Source organism: Aethalodelphis obliquidens, unplaced genomic scaffold (genome assembly GCF_003676395.1).
Source record: "Aethalodelphis obliquidens isolate GAN/ISIS:26980383/991018 unplaced genomic scaffold, ASM367639v1 scaffold44, whole genome shotgun sequence".
In the NCBI taxonomy this organism is placed as follows: domain Eukaryota; kingdom Metazoa; phylum Chordata; class Mammalia; order Artiodactyla; family Delphinidae; genus Aethalodelphis; species Aethalodelphis obliquidens.
This window is the reverse complement of record NW_020837988.1, coordinates 11000905-11020845: the sequence shown is the minus strand read 5'-3', so window position 1 is coordinate 11020845 and position 19941 is coordinate 11000905. Positions and strand designations below refer to the sequence as shown.

Sequence of the window (19941 nt, the reverse complement as noted above, 5' to 3'; positions counted from 1 at the left end):
ATTTAAAGTAGATAAAGGGAATTTCTGCTTTTGCTTAGAATAGAAAAAGCTGGGGGTGGGGGGGTTGCCCTGATCCTACCAACAAGAGAAAGCTGAATAATCAGTGACGGAAACAAAGGAAAATTCATACTGTGATGGCTTCATTGGTAAATTACACTAAAATTTAGAGAAGAAATAATACCCAAATCAATACAAACTCTTCCATAAAAAAGAAAAGATGGGAATACTTCTCAACTCATTTAATGAGACCAAGCATTATTTTGGTACCAAAACCAAACAAATATGTTAGAAGATGAGAAAACTATAGACCAATATCCTTCATAAACAGAGATGCAAAATTCCTTAACAGACTATTAGCAGTCAAATCCAGGAACATATGAAAAAGATAATACAAGTGAGGTTTATGCCAGAAATTCAAGGTTGGCTCAACAACCAAAAAATCAATCCATATAATTCACCACATCAACAGACTAAAGGAGAAAAGCCAGGTGATTATCTCAACATGTTGAGAAAGCATTTTATAAGATGCAACATTGATTCTTGACAGGAAACTCTCAGCAAACTAAAAATAGAAGTGAACTTCTTACCTTAGAAAAGGCATCAGAAAAAAACTTTGGCTAATGCCCTATTTAGTGGTGGGAGCCTAATGCATTCTCCCTAAGACCAGAAACAAGTGAAGGTTGTGCACACTCACCATTTCTAGTCAGCACTGTGCTAAGATGCTCCGAGGAGGATGACGACAATGAACAGCCTCGCCTCCTCCTGGAAAGAGCTAGGTGGGACTCCTCACTGTGCACTGTGCATGCAGGCATCAGTCATTCAGGTTTAAGTGTATATAACTTGTACTGGGCTTCCCTGGTGGCGCGGTGGTTGAGAATCTGCCTGCCAATGCAGGGGACACGGGTTCGAGCCCTGGTCTGGGAAGATCCCACATGCCACGGAGCACCTAGGCCCGTGAGACACAACTACTGAGCCTGCGCGTCTGGAGCTTGTCCTCTGCAACAAGAGAGGCCACGACAGTGAGAGGCCTGCGCACTGCGATGAAGAGTGGCCCCCGCTCGCCGCAACTAGAGAAAGCCCACGCACAGAAACGAAGACCCAACACAGCAATCAATCAATCAATCAATAAATAAAGCTTGTACTACATGCCAGATACAGGACAAATTTAAAGGAGAAAATTATATAATCCAATAGTCATTATCTTATCAATTTTTCTTGAGACACTTTCTCCACTGCAAATCATAAGTGAATGTATCTAAAATAGCCTAAAGGTTATATAACTGCAAAATGAAATAAAATCTTCAGATTTACACAAACCAATCACAGGCCTGCACTGGACCAGGACAGTGGAGGCAAGTCCTGCCAAGCCCAGAACGCCACGCAGTGACCCCTGCAACAGGCTGTAAGAGAGGGACCCACGCTTACCAATCCAGCATTCCAAACGTGCACAAGGAGTAGTCTTCACCACATCTGGAGGGTCCACACCAACATTCAGGCACAAAACTAAGGCAACGCTGACGGTCTTCATCTAGAAACACAACAGAAAAAACAAATAATTCAATATGAAATTCACTGATGAGTTTTCCAGTTGTTAAAATGTTCCCAGACATACAGAGCCCTCTGCTTCTACAGCCGGTCTTCAGTCGCCTGTTACCTGTGCCACCCCAGGGGTATTTCACAAGTAAGACAGGGTTTCAGAGTCAAGTAAGCAGATGGGGAAGAGTACATGGCAGGAGAGGCTTTTCTCAGGCTTCCTTATGATATACTTCCAGAAACAGAATTATTTGATCAAAAGATATAAACATGTTAAGACACTCTATACATTCTGCCAAATTACTTCACAAAAACTCTGCACAAATTTACATTCTGACCAGTTCATCGCTATTCTCATTATTTAAAATTGTTAATAATTTGATGAGAGAGAAATTGTCATACTGATTTAGTTTGCATTCTTTAGTATTAATAAGGCTGAATATTTTTTTCAAATATTTGTATCCTTTGTGGATTTTCTACTCATGTTTATACTACCATTTATTTACTAATATTAGTGATCTTTTCTAATTGGTTTTCATGTACTCTTTACATATTAAAGATGGCATCCACATAATTTATTGTAAATATTTCCCTAGTCTAGTGTTTGCCATTGGATTCCTTCCTGATTCTCGACATACCGAAGCCCTGGACCCATCAGCTGATACATCTTCCTCCACACCTGCTCCTGCTCCAACTCCGACTTCCCAGTGTTAGGAAACGTCAGCCCCACCTATCCAGCTGCTCAAGCCAGAAATCTGGAACTCATCCTTCATTAGTTCACTTGTTCAACAGATATTTACTAAGCACCTACCAGGTGCCAACCGCTATTTTTACAAAATGAAGATACAGTAGTAAATCAAAGAAATAAAATCCCTGGGACTTCCCTCGTGGTCCAGGGGTTAAGACTCCGTGTTCCCAACGCAGGGGGCACGAGTTCGACCCCTACTCAGGGAACTAAGATCTCGTATGCTGCACAGCATGGCCAAATAAATAAATAAATAAAAGAAAAATCCCTGCAAGGAGGGGCAAGATATCATTTCAAATAGGGTGGCCGCTAGGAAGACCACCTGAGCCTCTGCTCCCTCCACCAGGCTCCCGAGCGCCAGTGCCCACTGTGACTCCCCGTCCATCTCTTTTGTCCTGCTCCTGAATGTCTCTGAGTTTGTCCACTTCACTATCTGCCAGCTGTAAGCCACCATCACGTCCAACCTGTGCTCCACCATTTTCCTAGGACCCCTTCCCCTGCCTCCCCCAGTCCAGGCTTTCAAACACATTGGCACACTGCCCTGTTTTCAATCAGTTCCCAAAACCTTCAAGATTCACTGTGAACTGCTCCACATGCTATTCAAGCCTCATAAGCTCCAGATCCTGCCAAGCTCTTCACTCACATCAAGTCTCACCCTTGGTCTGCCAGCATGACCTCTGGGTCTTCAAACACAGCCCCTCAGGGCTCCTTGCACGGCCTCACCAGCTCGGGGTCTCTCGGGTTCAGACCTCCACTCCTCGGGAAGGCCTTCCCAGACCCTGTCAGGGCAGAGCCACCTGCTCAACACCACCCCAGCATCCATGTCTTCCTCTTGGTGGAGCCAGGCCCATTCACGCTCCTCTGTGCACCTGCAGCTCCTCCAAGGTCAGAGTTGACATGCAGGAGCAGACACCTGGCCCAGGCCTAGCTCAGTGACCATCTGCTGAGTGGGTGAATACAGGGATTTTCCTCTAATGTTTTCACTTGTTTCACATTTCACCCTCCCCTTTTTTTTATTTTTTGGCGGTACGCGGGCCTCTCACTGTTGCGGCCTCTCCCGTTGCGCAGCACAGGCTCCGGATGCGCAGGCTCAGCGGCCATGGCTCACGGGCCCAGCCGCTCTGCGGCACGTGGGATCCTCCCGGACCGGGGCACGAATCCGTGTCCCCTGCATCGGCAGGCAGACTCTCAACCACTGCACCACCAGGGAAGCCCACACTTCACCCTTTTAATCCAGCTGGATATTATTTTGGTATATGGTACCAGGTGAGGATTAATTTTGTCTCAAAAAACTACCCAATGGTGCCAATTCCCCCTGTTAAATAATCTCCCCAAACTCACAGGTTTGTAGTGACTCCTCTAGCATATATTCCCACATAGACCAAATTCTATTTCTGGGTCACATACTTCACTGATTTAACTAATTTATCTTCACAACATTTCACAATGCTTGGGAGAGCCTGGTTTTCTTCTTCACAATTTTTTTTAAACTTTTACTTGGCTACATTTATATTCACCTATTTTTTCCAAATTAATTGTTATTCAATTTCTTAATCCCATGGAGATTTTGATTAAAGTTGTTTAATCAAGCTGCATATTGATAACACTGAGTATTTTAAGTTGTCTTCTACGAGAATCTGTCATAGGAGGTACAAAATATAATAAGAGAGAACTTTCTATGTGTAAAGATTTTCTTCACAGCATTTCTTTTTTTTTTTTTGCGGTACGCAGGCCTCTCACTGTTGTGGCCTCTCCTGCTGCGGAGCACAGGCTCCGGACGCACAGGCTCAGCAGCCATGGCTCACGGGCCTAGCCACTCCACAGCATGTGCGATCTTCCCAGACCAGGCACGAACCCGTGTCCCCTGCATTGGCAGGTGGACTCTCAACCACTGCGCCACCAGGGAAGCCCTTCTTCACAGCATTTCTTATCATGAAAAGTAAGTGGGAGCAACCTAAATTTTAAGCAAATAAGGGAATATTTAAGCACACCATTATATACTCTTAACAGAATGACACTTAGATTAAATTCTTAAAATGTTAAATGAATAGAAATGGATTCAAAATACAAAAAAATTTCATTAAACATATAAACTAAACTTGGCAAGACATGACATCCTTATGATATTCTATTTTTCCATACAGGAACACAGTGTGTTTCTCTGTTTATTCAAATTTTCTTTTCTCTTTAATATTTATTTAATTATTTGGCTGTGCTGGGTTGGATCTTTAGTTGCGGCATGAGGGATCTTTAGTTGTGGCACGTGGGATTTTCAGTAGCGGCAGGTGGGCTCTTAGCTGCAGCATGTGGGATCTAGTTCCCTGACCAGGGATCAAACCCAGGCCCCCTGCATTGGGAGTGTGGAGTCTTAACCACTGGACCACCAGGGAAGTCCCTCAAATTTTCTTTTAATTTTTCTCAGTAATGTTTAGTTAAACATTACCTCTTAGTTTACTTCTTTATGTTTAGTTAAACATTACTTCTTAGATGTTTAGTTAAACATCTTCGCCAAGTCCTGGTCATTTCTTTTAAGATTATTCCTGGATTGTTCATGACTATTTGGGGGCAATATGCTACTATACATGTATTTTGCCCATAGGAGTTTCTTACTGATAATTGCTGATATACCAGAATAATGTTTTGTGTTTTTTTTTTCATCCCCACCTTCCCAGGCTTTATCCACCAGAGAATGTCCTTTTCTTTAATCCAGAAACAGGAGATAAAACCTGCGGCAGAATCTACACTCATTAGCTCTTCTGCAAGAATATAATTTGGGTAACAGTGACTTTTCTTTATAGAGATTCACCAATGGAATCGAAATTGTTTATTTTGCTTTGGAAACTTGTTTCCCCAGCCAAAGCGAGGTCCCTTTGAGGATTTTCTGACTCCCTAATCAGTTAACAATTTTGAATACCGTATTCTCTTACCAGTGGAGATCTTTGAAAACTAAGAGACAGAGAGCAGAAGGGATGGGAGAACTCCCACATGGACCTTGGGAAGTGACCTTTATTCTTCCCCTCCACCCCCCCCAACCCAGGCATCCTATTTTTTTTCCCATATTTAATTTTTTTTTACACAGCAGGTTCTTATTAGTTATCTATTTTATACATATTAGTGTATATATGTCAATCCCAATCTCCCATTTCATCCCACCACCACCAACCCCCCATCAGAATAATGTTTAAGTCACTTTCCTAAATTCTTAATTAAACGTAACTGCTTTTAGGTGACTCTCTCCAGGTTTTGTTAGTATACAAACATACTGTCTGTGACATGATGAGTCTATCTCATTCTTTCCAATAGATCATTCCTTTTTCTTTTTTAGGTCTTATGGCATTACATAGATCTTCCAAAATCATATTACTAATAATTACAAAATGATGATAGTGGTGATCTTTGCACTTGGTTTTAACAAAATTGTCATAAATGTTTCATCACTGAGAATGATGATGGTTACTGATTTGATATAATCTTTATTACAGCAAGAAAATATTCCTCTGTTCAAACAGAATTTAAAGTTATATGGGGAAGAAAGGAAGTATTTTTGTCTCTTCTCTCCCAACACTTAAAAAAAGGATTTATTGAGACTTCCCTGGTGGTCCAGTGGTAAAGAATCCACCTTCCAGTGCAGGGACGTGGGTTCGATCCCTGGTTGGGGAACTAAGATCCCACATGCCGCGGGGCAAGTAAGCCCGCCCGCCACAACTACTGAGCTTGTGCACCTCAACTAGAGAGCCTGCGTGCCACAAACTACAGAGCCCACGCGCCCTGGACCCCGCGTGCCACAACTACAGAGCTCACACGCCCTGGAGCCCGCGCACCACAATTAGAGAGAAGCCCGTGCGGTGCAACGAAGAGCCCATGTACCGCAACTAAGACCCGACAGCCAAAAAAATATATATATTCTTAAAAAAAAAGAAACAAAAAGCATTTATTAATAATAATTTCACTCTTTAAAGGAACTGCAACCCTGCCTCCAAAGACATACTGAAGAGAGGAACAATATCTTCCCACAGACATGCCAGAATCTTCTCATTATGAGCCATAAGAAACAAATGGTCCCTTGACCTAATGTCAGGAGAAAGGGCTGAAAAGTAATCAGAGAATAACAAAAGTTTTATTTATTAGTCATTTTCCAATATTTAATTGATCAGTATCAATAATCCCATACAGATGATTGATTATTTTACAGCAAACTCACTCTGAGTATAAGCTGCTTAAAAGTAGAAGTTTCTGGAAACATTTCTGTGGTCTTCCAATGGCCATGGTGAATAACTACTAATACCTGCCCTTTACCATTTTTAAATCAAGAGCATTTTTTCTGTGCTCTATAATGTGGAACTTTGAGGTCTCCATGAGGTGTGGATTAAACCCGGGAGCAAGTTCCAAGTTGCTTCCTAAGGAAAATGTTGCTTTTCTTACAGTCATGGGACAGCCCCTCTGGGTGCAAGGGAAGGCTTCAGGGGAGAAAACATTCCATACGGATCAGGGTCTCTCTTAGACTGACTGTGCCACCACAGTTTTGTGTTTTGTCCTCAATCTGCAAAGACAGCCTACTCTCGTTTCTCTCACAAAGCCCAGGTGAAGGACACTACACTCAGGGGTCTGCTCTAAGGCCCAGCCCACCCACTGCTCCTCAGCCAAGCCCTGCCTGCTGTGGACCCAGGAGAAAGAGGGTAAGCCAGCCTTCCAGGCTGATGAGAGCTCAGGAACACCCCACATTACCCCTTCTTCTTACCTCCAGGCGTTTACGGCCAGGTCTCAAGCCCAGTCATTTCTGATCATTTCTGAGCAAGAATGGCCTCCACATGCCAGTGCTTACTCCTTAACTGGCACTGTGCTACGCCGTCAACAAAAGGCCATGAACTAGAAAAGGTGGCTGTGTGCCATCCTTAGGGAGGCATGGAGAGAGTAAAGAATTTGGGCGGAGGCGCCAGGACTGTACCCTGGTCACTGGGATTTCAAAGCTCCATTGCTGGAGCATCTGTTTCTTCTTCTTTTTTTTTTTTTTTTTTTCTTTTCTTTTTTGCTGTACCCGGGCCTCTCACTGCTGTGGCCTCTCCCGTTGCGGAGCACAGGCTCCGGACGCGCAGGCCCAGCAGCCATGGCTCACGGGCCCAGCCGCTCCGCGGCATGCGGGATCCTCCCGGACCGGGGCACGAACCCGCATCCCCTGCATCGGCAGGCGGACCCTCAACCACTGCGCCACCAGGGAAGCCCTGTTTCTTCTTCTTAATCTCTCTGTTGTCAGGCAGGTGGTGCAGGATGAGATAGGGCATTTACACAGCATTCCTATGCTCTCTGATCATAATCCTATTTCTTCTACCTCAGCTGACACTCTAGACAAATTGCATTCCCTCCACCTCTACAACTGCAGTTAATGAACTTAAAATAACAATTCTCAGTAAAATAAATAATTTCTAATTTCATTATAAAAAGTATGATCTCTGAGGCTCTCCAAGTCCTTAGACAGAAATACTAATAGAAGCACTATTATCACTCTTTAGTCCTGCAAGGCAGCTAATGGGCCTCACCTCACCAGGCCTCCACCAAGTGTAGTGTTCATTACTAATCAAACATTACTGACAGCAACAGTTTCTCCGTGATTGCTTTGAAGGTGAGCAATAGGAAAGCATGGCCCTCAGAGAGAAAGTATAAAATTAGCTACACTCCATAAATTAAGATATTAAAGGAATTAATTTGATTCATCCTGGCGTATATAATACACACCTAACCCTACATCCTGCCTTTTTATATCTTTTAAGAAAACAAGGGAAAACATCTCAAGAATATATTGACCCATGAACTACAAACATGTATTTGACCTAACACCTAGCTACCAATTTAATTCCACAATTGGGCAAAAGACAATACCAGTAAATATCCTTAAGCCAATCAAATATGTCTTTGCTCCCCTGCAAATTGTCATGGCATTGGCTTGATTTCAAATGTGGTGGATTTTAAATTCTTAGCTATACCCTAAAGTGTCTTTTTGGTATTTTATTTTCATTTCTATGGCAACCTCATTCCAAAAATTCTAGATTCATGTTTTTAATAATACAGTTATAGCATTAAGAAAATATAAGGGCTATCAAATTTACTGTGCCAAAAATTGCATAATAGTACATAAAATAACCATTTTGAATTTTAAAACATTTCTTCTCCAATGTCATATAATTGAAGATGACAGAGTTATATCCCTAGAGGTTAATTTCGAATTTGAAAAGAGTATCATTTTGAGAAGCTCTAAAACATTAAGTGATCACTGAAAACGTATGACCTTGGACATGTCGGTTAATTCCAATCTCTCCTGAACAATTCTCTCACCCTAAAATGAAGTAGATGATCTCTCGGGCCCCAAGATTTCTCTGATCCTAAAGTTTTGACTCCAGGACTGGTCTCTCCAGCCATACCGGAAGTATCCCTAAAGGCATGGAGCACCCTGCCTTACGATTCTGAACCCAACCTAGAGGGCTCAACATCACCTTGGCTACAAGGTGGGAGAGGCTGGGGACAGTCGGGCAGTGGGGGCCTGACGCTGTTGTAACAGCCTGGGCAGTTTCCCATACAATCCTCTGGTGCCAGATGTGTTGTGAAATTCACGATTTTTCCAATTTACAAAAGGATAATATGGTATATATCCCATATCCCATGTAAAATACCAAGAAGGGTCTGGAGTAACATCCTATTCAAAACCATTAAAATTTCCACTGAAATGCACAAATATCAACAATCCATGGAATAAAGACTATCAATAACCTCATACCAGCTCACAACCCAGTTGTGCCCCCAAATGAGTTGCAAAAACATTTCCAGTATTCAGAGCTTTTGGATTTCAGAATTGCAGATAAGGGCCTGTGGACCTGGATCACTGCCTCTACTTGAAAGCCTCTGTATACTGCTTGTCACCTTGCTGATTAAAAATACATTAATGCCTGTCACCGAAGAATTCAAAACAAAATCACAAGGAATTCCTTTATTGGTTTCTTCCTACTTAATTATTTGATAACTATATATTTTTTAAAAGATACAGTGGATCAAACCTGAGTATAAATTCACAGGCTGGCATGCAATGACACCCAAGCTGTTATACAGAATGAAGAAATTATGCAGCTTAAACTGGCCAATCACTGCTTTCTGCTCCCCAAACCGAGAGTCTGACTCACTCCTATTCCTTCCAACATAAACAACTGAGCGTAATGGAAAATAAACAGAAAGCAAGACTAGGATTTGCCATATACGCCACAACATTCACTATTCCCCTGTTTGTCTGAGGGCAAAGCCACCCAATTCCCGGCAGTGCTCATTAAGATTCAGAGCATCAAGCAAAAACTTTGAGCAGAGCCGAAGCTATACAAATGCATAATTTATAAAGAAAGTCAGAAACTAGAACATATAGCAAACAGAGTAGATACACTACAGGAGGGGTGGGGGGAATCGAGTTGTTGAAGAAAAGGAAAAACCAGTTTGCCTCCTAACTCCCATCCCAAAGACTGCTAGGAAGAAGTGAACAATAAACCTAGCAAGAAGCACATCCAAGGGAATTTTTGCAACCAAGACCAATAATACAAAACAAGATCCCCATCACCAGCAGCAACTGTGTGAACCTGGGCAATCCCGGTTGTCTATTCCTTTGCTCATTTCAATGGGAATTGGCAATGAGGGAGTGGTTCTTGAATGTCTGAGTTCAGTTTGTTACCTTGAGCCAGAGGCCTAACTTGGGTTTAAGGACTCTTTTTTGAGGCCAAATTCTGTCTATATTCCCCTGTTTTTAAATCTACGTTCACTCCTATAAAATAGCCTAATAAAAAGTGAAGACACAAGAGGTAACTTTTCAACATCGAAAATTAGAAAGTCTCGTCCAGAGCTACTGTCTTAGACGTGTGCAGATCCCTCCCTCCCTCACCCTTCCCACCCCATCCAAACGTTCAGGACATGTGGAGTACGTGTACCTCCAACATCACGACGCTTAGGAAATTTATATTTCTAAAAGCCAAATTCAAGAACTGAATACAAAATAGGTTGATTATAGGGACTTCCGGGTGGTCCAGTAGTTAAGACTCCACGCTCCCAATGCAGGGGACCCGGGTTCGATCCCTAGTCAGGGACCTAGATCCCACATGCCGCAACTAAAGATCCCTCATGCCGCAATGAAGATCCAGCATGCCGCAACTAAATATCCCACATGCCGTAACAAAGATCCCGTGGGGGAAAAAATAGGTTGACTATAGAGATCATAACTGCTTTAAACAAACTAAAGAAATCCCTTCTCAGAGGAATCCTATACGAAATCTTTTTGTGATTCCTTCATGAAACAGATGGTCTTCCCTTGGTGCCACCTTTGCAAACCTGGGCGTCTGTGATATGGGGTTCTACATGCCCCACCTGGTCTGAGGAGCCAGTCTACTTGCACTAATGAGCTGAGTGAGGGACCAAAAATGACTTCCTTGCCTTTTCCTGTAACACCTTATGAAATGAAATTTAAGTGTGTATACACACAGAGATAAAATTAACTATCCAGTCTCCTTACTTAAAAAGTGAAAATAAAAATACTTAATTGTCGGGCTTCCCTGGTGGCACAGTGGTTGAGAGTCTGCCTGCCGATGCAGGGGACAAGGGTTCGTGCCCCCGTCCGGGAAGATCCCACATGCCGCGGAGCGGCTGGGCCCGCGAGCCATGGCCGCTGAGCCTGCGCGTCCGGAGCCTGTGCTCCGCAACGGGAGAGCCACAACAGTGAGAGGCCCGTGTACCGCAAAAAAAAAAAACTTAATTGTCACAGAGGGATAATAAGAAGATGTGCATACTGACAAATTAACTCTAAATAATTCGACTATATAAGGTCTAAATATGGTAAACCATTCTGTTGAAGCCGAAGGGTCTGACTTGAGGGCACAGGTTAAAGAACGCTCTGTGTCATGTGCTGGAACATTACAGCATCTTTAAAGCACATTTGCAGGTTGCACAACTCTGTTGGTAGAGGGTGAACTTTGTAGCACGTGCACTATATCTCAATAAAGCTGTTAGAAAAGACATCTTTTCAAAGAATGTTAAACAGCATGGGACATACCCAAACGTAACCTGAGTGAAGAGAGGAGGTACACAACCAGATCCATAATTATTATCCCAAATGTGCAAGTATACATATGCAGAGAACACAGAGTTAAAAAACAAGATGCCACAAGTAGTTCTGACCTCTGGGGAGTGGAAGATGTGGATGATTCCTCTTTTCCTCTTTCTACCTGGCCCTTCTGTGTGTGTATTTTCAAATTTTCTACCGTGAACATAAGTTATTTCTATAAGTGGAGGGAAAGGTTATAAAAATTATTTTATCACAATAGTCAAGGATTTTTTACATGTGTGCATATACGTATATATAATTTTTATTGTATCCTGAAAATAAAGAGAGTGGCTTGTTCGGTTAGCTGAAGTTTAGACACTAGTCTAACTTCCAAGGCAACAAGTGGGCCAGGACTGAGGAAATGCAATGCGGGTGATTCCCAGCATGCCTGCGGAGACAGAACTCTGCTAACCAAACTGAATGTGGCCTCATAATCAACAATATACCTGGTCTTGGCAAAGCAAGTAAGTCAAAGGGCTCTAGTCTATTTCTTCTCCACTCCTTCCCAGGTCAAGACACAAGATAAGGCCCACTGCTAAAATTGCTTTCAACAAGATTCTCCAATTCAATAAATGGATTGATTTCAAGGCTGTTTAGAGATTTCTGTTATTTGATAAAACACTGAACAGCTGCTTTACCACTCCTAATGTAAATTAAAATTAGCAGCAGCAGCATGGGAGTGAGTCATTCATTCAGGACTAATTTTTCTTCCACTCTTTATTATCCAGCATATGTTACCCATGGTACAGATTTCATAAAAACAATCTCAAGGCAAACCAAAGTACACACAGCTCCCAGGTGGCTGAAAAAATATACCCGAGGTGGTTGGAACACCTTGATAACAGGCATTTCACCACTAAGTCTGAGGATGCTACGTGTGGCTGTTATCTTCTGCTACCATCCACCTTCTTGGTTGGGACAACATATGTTATGAAGCTGTTCTCAAAGGTCTCACAGCTCCAAGTGGAGGGTAGTGTGGATTCTGCTAACAAAGGTCTTGAAGAGCATCACAGCCAGGAGCTGGAGTGTGGGCCCCACTAAGTTGTCGAGGCAGAAATGTGGCTAAACAGATGTTTTTCAGGAAGACTAACTCATGACAACGGCTAACATTTACTTGGGAAGGAAGAGGCTGGAGGAAGGGAAATTAGCCCGGAAGCTGTTATAGTGAAACAAGAAGACCTGCACTGGGTGCGGGGAGAGTGGGAAAGAAAGAAACCTCTATTTCAAAGAGAACAGGGGATAGCATGTGCTGCTAAGTGGGTGTCGGAGATGAAAAGCATAAAGGTCCTGTGTGGCTGAAACTCCGTAATAAGCCATCCATTAAAAGCCCCCATGGGGAACTGTGGTAGACACCTGCCATCTGACTCCCCATAACCTTTTTTACACCTTCCATCACCTTGATAACTTCCTATGCTGTGGGTCCCACCTTCCCAAAGTAGAAAATAAGAACAATTGTGTCTTAGACTCTCTTGCAGCTAAGGGGCCAGCATGTGGCCTGGGCTCCTCCAGTCAGATACACCTGCCCGAGAATCAAGTTCCGAATCCAGCAATGCCAAGCCCCTGCTCCACAGGGAGCTGTGTGGCTGAGGCACCTGACTCTGGAGGGTGGCAGCCGCACAGCTGCTAAGCTCATCCCAATGTCCCAGTGGTTCAGCAGCTACTGAGGCCCCCTTGGGATCTTCAGAAGATCTGGGTCTGGCCCTGGGTCCTCCCAGAGATCTTCAACACATTCCTTTTCTGCTTAACCTCCCAGCATGGATTCCAACACCTATAACTAAGAATCCTTAAGGCTCTTTAGGGGAGAAAACATTCAGAGGCCAAAATCATCACTGGATTTAACTACGTGGGCATCTTGTACTAATCGCCAATTCAACCGTCGTCAAACCAGGGAACTGAAGACACACAAAGATTTTGCCAAGGTGCTGTTATCCCAACAAGCGGCACTTTTGCCTCCAATCTCACACAGACTAGCTGACCATATCTAAAGGAGAGAAGAAGGAAACGAAAGGTCTTAGCTGAATCATCACTGAACCATCACTATCAAGAATCTTCCTGAGCCCTGAAAATACTCAGTCTGAACGCAGCAAAAGTAGCATCTTGACCTCACAGTGATTTAGATCTAAAACTGGTTCTGGCAACTCCTTTTCCTTTGATTATAAAAATGTAGCCCACTAAGTTCTCGGCACAGCACTCCCTTGCCTACCCCCTTGTATCTCTCACAAGCATACTATACTAATAAACTCTTCCCTTACCTGTCACGCTGCCTCTCACTGAATTCGTTCTGTACCAAGACAGAAGAACCTATGCTCTACTGAGCCCCCAAACATGTTCTGTGGTTTCAGGACCATGGCCCGGGGAGTGCACAGCAAAAGCAGCATACCTGCCAGGAGGTGAGCTTCATCTACGGGAATGGGGCCCACAGAGGGTCCCTGGCTCTGGGGAACTGTGGTGATGTTTATGTACTGTGAGATTTGATTTGCTTTTTGGTCTTTTTATAAATACATGCACATACTACTATATATTGGAAACAACGATTGGCTGTAAGTGGAGAACACAGGTTTTCGCTGTACGCTTCTTTCAACTCTTCTACTTGTATGAGAGTTTTTCAGAATAAAGGCTTGGAGGCAATCTACACTGAAAAAACTAAAACTGATCACAACAAGAATCCAAGCAAAAATATATTCTATTGCTTGAAACTAGTTGCCAGGTAATAGAAAGCATTTTTGTTTCCATGAAAGGACAGTTCTGGAAACCATTCTCCTCAGCAGACTGCACACAGAGCTGTCCCACTCTAAAACTCAACAGAAAAGGCAGGGGTGCCACAACATCCAAACATCAGACACACTTTCTACCATTCAGCTTAACTGATGGGGTGCCTGACGGTACCCTGAGTACACGCACTAAGCCTGGAAATCAGAGAAATCTCTGGGTTTTCATACATTCATTCATTCATTCACGCCGCGGCAGGTCTTTGTTGCAGCACGCGGGATCTTTGTTGTGGCACGCGGGATCTTTGTTGCGGCATGCGGACTCTTAGTTGCGGCATGCGGACTCTTAGTTGCGGCATGTGGACTTCTTAGTTGTGGCATGTGGACTCTCAGCTGCAGCATGCAGGATCTAGTTCCCCGACCAGGGATCGAACTCGGGCCCCCTGCATTGGGAGCTCGGAGCCTTACCCACTGGACAACCTGGGAAGTCCCCAGGAGTGAATTCAAACACATCAGGGATGGCAGCACTTCCTGTGGCCTTCTCTTCATCAGTACATGCAGCAGAAGCTTTATCAGTAAGACTGGATGCTCCCTCAGCTTCTGTCACGTGGGTCAAAGGACCACTCAGGAAGCTCTACCTCACATCCCTGCCCTCCCAGAGACAGAGCTGCACGAGAACCACAAAGGGGCACAGCATGAGACCGCCACCTCCTGCCCTTCCCCAGGCAAAGGTCCCACATGTGGCACCTCCATACCAAACCAGCTCCCTCCCCGCACCATCGCCACCAGCACGACACCTCATCATTCTGTAACTACTGTGAAGTAAATTAAGTCCACTGACTAACAACAACAACCAAACACTTGCTCACTTTAATAAGCTAAGGTAACTGACAACAATGGGAACATTCCACGTTACATGAACAAAATTCAGAAATGCTTTCCATCTACATCATCATCGTGTTGTACAATTCAGCTTCTGCTGCACGTACCAGGACTAGGAAATGTTTCACATTTTGCTTAGCTGACTGTGTAATGAAAGTAGTAAAACTGAACAAACACATGGAAAAGGAAGAGGGGGGGAGGAGGAGGAGGCGGGAGGCTAATTCCTCCTCGAAAGTCTCTCCTCCTGTGGCTTAGTGCCCTCCTGTCCGCTGACCTCTCCTTGTCATCATCCCCTGCCTCCCGCAGCCCCAAACCTGCTCCACCCGTGTCGCCTCCTACGTGAGTGAAAGGTACGGACAATTACCCAGCTCTAAATCTGGACACTTCACCCCAATCTAATGTTCCCAAATTGATGTCCACGCTGCCCGTCTCCATACCCTGAGTTCAAGCCTCAACCTGTCTCTCCTCCATGAGTCCAATTGCTCCCCTCCAATCCAACCTCCTTTAATACACCTCCATTTTAACACCATGGGTGCCTTCTACACTGACAGACTAACCATGCCATCCCATCACCCGGAGAGCACAGCAGTGCAGGGCCCCACAGGATCGCTCCTTTACATTCATATACATGGCCAACGATTCCCCAAACGTGCAACGCTCTCTCACATTCTTTGCCTTTTTTCTGGTCACCCTGTGCTTCACTGCACACACGCATGCACATGCACACGTGCGCACGTGCGCGCGCGCACACACACACACACACACACACACATGCTGCATGCGGATTTAGGGGAAATGTCCACCTCTACACCTAACTAAACTATTAACATCTATTTTTAAAAAAAAGAAAGAAAGAAAGAAAAGAAAAACTGAGAAAAAAGACAAATATCAAAAACTAGGAAAAAGAACACAAAATACAAACAAGCACTTTCCAGAAGAAAAAACTCAAAAGGCCAACACACATACCAAAAACTGTGCAAGCTCACTATTTCTCAGAGAAATAGAGACAAGATACCATTTCACATCATAGTATTGGAAAAAACTTCCAAGTCTGACAGTACCTATACTAGCAAGGTTGTGGGTGAACAGGAGCTCCGGACACTCCTGGACGCGGGAGCTTGAACACACTATTGCCTGGAGAGGATTCTGGCAACACGATGGAGTGGAAGAGTGTGCGTTTCCTACAGCTCTGTTCCATTCTAGGTAAATACCCTAGAGAAACACTCACACGTGCAAATGTAGGCACGATAAGGACATTCACTGGGTGCTGTCTTGAGAAGTGAGAAAATTAGAAACAACCTAAATGTCCAACAATGGGGACTGGATGCATTACATGTATGTTCATTTATAGAGTTCTTCTCCTCAGGGGATGAATGAAAGTCTTCTACTGAGATATCAATGAGACCAAATGAATGCAAAGATTGGAAAAGAGTTTATAAAAGCTATGAAAGTGAAGGCAGCACAAAGACTCCTCTGACTCTTGGAGACCGAGTATCCCGCCCATGAAATCACCATAGCAATATGGCCAGCAGGGACAGACGGCACATGGGAAAATCTGCATCAAGCACATTAGGAAAGCTTTCTAGTTTTCCGGGAAGAACCTCATTCATCGTTGCTGAGATGACAATAACTAGAAACAGAAACTGTAGTGCATGCAATTAACCTCTACGACCACAGCAGCAAATTCCAGCAATTACAGGCACTTGACCATGACTACAAGTCATGCACCGAGTGTAGTGGTCCCATCAAAACCACATGAAGCAGCACCTGTAAAACGAGGGCACCCAATACACACTGACTCAGAAAAGAAATGTTGTCAGCGGTTGTGGCTGGACCCTGGCACTTCACCAAAGGGGAGGAACAGCTCCAGACCATGTTGCACTCAAAGTGGTCACGGTGGCTGTGAGCCTGGCCCACCTATGTTAGGTAGATTAGGTGTAGCAAATGTGTTTTGACTTACAATATTTTCAACTTATGATGGGTTTATGGGACTTAACTCCATTGTAAGTCAAGGAAGATCTGTAATGGGTCATTTTCCTTGTTAGAAAAATGAATCTTTAACCTGAGTAGCTCCCTCTAGAAACCTAGAGTTGTGTTTCAATCAGAGAATGGCCCTACTGATTGATAAAAGATATTATTCAGAGGTAGATCTGCAATTCGACACTCCTCCCACCACAAAAGACCTTTAGACCTTTAAAATGAATGAATGGGTGGGTAGATATGTAGGTAGATAAATAGGTAGGTAAACAAATAGATAATAAATGAATAAATGGGTGGGTAGGATGGATGGATGGATGGATCAAAACAGAAGCCTGAAACTTGCCTTAGGTATATAATTTCCCACAGTGTCATCACTAAAACAAAATCATGCAAATATAAGCAGAACAGGACTAGTCCCAAAATCCAAAATTAATCAACTACTTCAACTAAAGAAAGATAGGGGGAGAAAACTGTCACTCACTATGAAATTTGTTACATAATTGCATGTATTTTTAAAAATCATGTGAACATTTTTTAGTGGCTAAGGAAACCACCTCCTTAAAAACTCTGCTGGTAAGAGACACCATAGAAAATAACGGCACCATGACTGACATACCTTGAGCTTCACACAACTACCAGCATTTCACAAACTTAGATAGTAGAGGACAGTCAGATCCAGAGTTACACCAGTTCCCAAAGAGCAAATCCACTGCTTTTCTGATTTAGCCACAGCTTGTTCTGGAGCCAGTTCACACCATGGACCCAGGGCCTGAGACAGACCCTGATCATGAACAACTGAACAGATGGGTTTGTGCGGGCCTACTGTGTGACAACTGCTCTGCTGGATACTTTATGTACATAACTTCATTTTCAAACATAAGTAAATATTATCACTTCTATTTTACACTACAGAACCCATAGTTCGGGAAGAGAAATGCCCGTGTGACCCCAACTGGATTCAAACCTCCTTCTATCTATCTACTTATCTACTTTGCAGCCAGCATTTCCCTGCCCATGTTCTCCAGCCCCAAGCAATGTATTTTCACTGACTCCTAAAACTTGGAAAGGGTTTACATATCATCTGCTCTGTCATCATCACATCCTCACATTTTTTTTAAACTCCAAAAAAATGAAACCTGAGAGGTTACATAACTTTCATCTCAAAACAATTACTTAGTAGTAAGAGTAAGACAAAATCCCAAGCCGTCAGTGACTTCACTCCAAAATGCAGAGTTAAAACTATTTAGTCTTGGGCTTCCCTGGTGGCACAGTGGTTGAGAGTCCGCCTGCCGATGCAGGGGACACAGGTTCGTGCCCCGGTCCGGGAAGATCCCACATGCCACGAAGCGGCTGGGCCCATGAGCCATGGCCGCTGAGCCTGCACGTCTGGAGCCTGTGCTCCGCAACGGGAGAGGCCACAAGAGTGGGAGGCCCGTGTACCGCAAAAAAAAAAAAAAAAAAAGTATTCAGTCTCTCTTTCCTCTTTGCCTGGCTGAAAACTTCACCTTGAGATTTACCCAAACTTGCCCTTAAACCCCCAGCCCCAGGGTCAACTGAGAGTGATGGTGAACTGAGGACCGCACCTCAAGACCTGGATTGTATTAACCCTCCTTTCACCATATTTTACTCAAATCCACAAAAGCCATGTTTCTCTTAGACCCACAGCAAGAGTGGACCTCCACTCCAGGAAGAGACTGTGAAGGGCAGCCGGAGAGGGACAGAGGAGACTGTGGGAACTCTCCATGGCTGCATGCAGGTGTGTCCTGTGCACAGATTGCACAGCCAGTGTGCAGATTTCACCTCTGGGCCAAGAGAGCCAGTACCATCAGCAGCCCAGCTCTTGACTCTGCTTCCCTTCCCTCAAAAGACTAGCTCATTCCTTCGTTAAACGATATTCTCTAAATTTACAAAGATGGAGGAATTTATTTTACACACTTTTGTAATGCAAATACACTGTATAGGTACTCAATATTTAGTTACAACACTGTTCTCACAAAAGCGACTCTGCCTGTAGAGAATGGACTTGAGGACACGGGGAGGGGGAAGGCTACGCTGGGAAGAAGTGAGAGAGTGGCATTGACATATATACACTACCAAATGTAAAACAGATAGCTAGTGGGAAGCAGCTGCATAGCACAGGGAGATCAGCTCAGAGCTTTGTGACCACCTAGAGGGGTGGGATAAGGAGGGTGGGAGGGAGATGCAAGAGGGAGGGGATATGGGGATATATGAATGCATATAGCTGATTCATTGTGTTATACAGCCGAAACTAACACACCATTGTAAAGCAATGATACTGCAATAAAGATGTTTAAAAAAAAAGTAAAAGTGAAACAAACAAAAAGGGACTCTGCCATCATTTAGTACCTGCACAGAACAGAAGCTCAGGAAAGTTCAGTTTCTATCCAATACTTAACACAAAATTCTAAAACACTAAGTCTCTTCTTCTTCCAACATTATCTATCTGTCTTCCAACACTTCCCTTTTGTGACTATATCATATTTCAGTATTTGGCTGAAATTGGCTTCCTGCTGAATACCTGTTTTCCTTATGGGGGTCTGGAATTTCAGTACCTGCCACTCAGAGGCTGCCTACATGACCAGCCCCAGATAGGAACCTTTAGTGCTGAGTCTTTACCAAATTTCCCTGGCCATTAACATTCCACACGTCTTGTCCTAACTCGTTCCTGGGGGAGTGAGGCATGTTCTGTGTGACACCTCTGGGAGAGGACCCTTGGAAGCTTCTGCCTGGCCTTCCCCAGACTTCGCCCCATGCACCTTTTCCCTTTACTGGTTTTGCTCTGTCTCCTTCCACTGTAATGGTCATAGCCATGACTACTACAGGCTGAGTCTTGGGAGTCCTAGTGAATCATCGGGGCGGGGGGGGGAGCAAGGGGGTGTCTTGGGGACCTTTGACACACACCATATGTGTACAATCAAACAATAATCAACTTTTCTCCCGATCCTTCCCTCAAC

At 43.9% G+C, this 19941-nt stretch overlaps 1 protein-coding gene across 8 annotated transcripts in view; it reads right to left on the bottom strand.

Moving 5' to 3' along the window:
* The window catches only part of RPTOR (regulatory associated protein of MTOR complex 1), a 352077-nt gene that overhangs the window by 266056 nt on the left and 66080 nt on the right, over positions 1 to 19941 (bottom strand). For all 8 annotated transcript variants that reach the window (XM_027080947.1, XM_027080953.1, XM_027080952.1 and 5 more), the window contains exon 2: positions 1426 to 1528. In XM_027080947.1, the coding sequence (XP_026936748.1) occupies positions 1426 to 1528 (103 nt within the window). The remainder of the gene's footprint in view (positions 1 to 1425; positions 1529 to 19941) is intronic.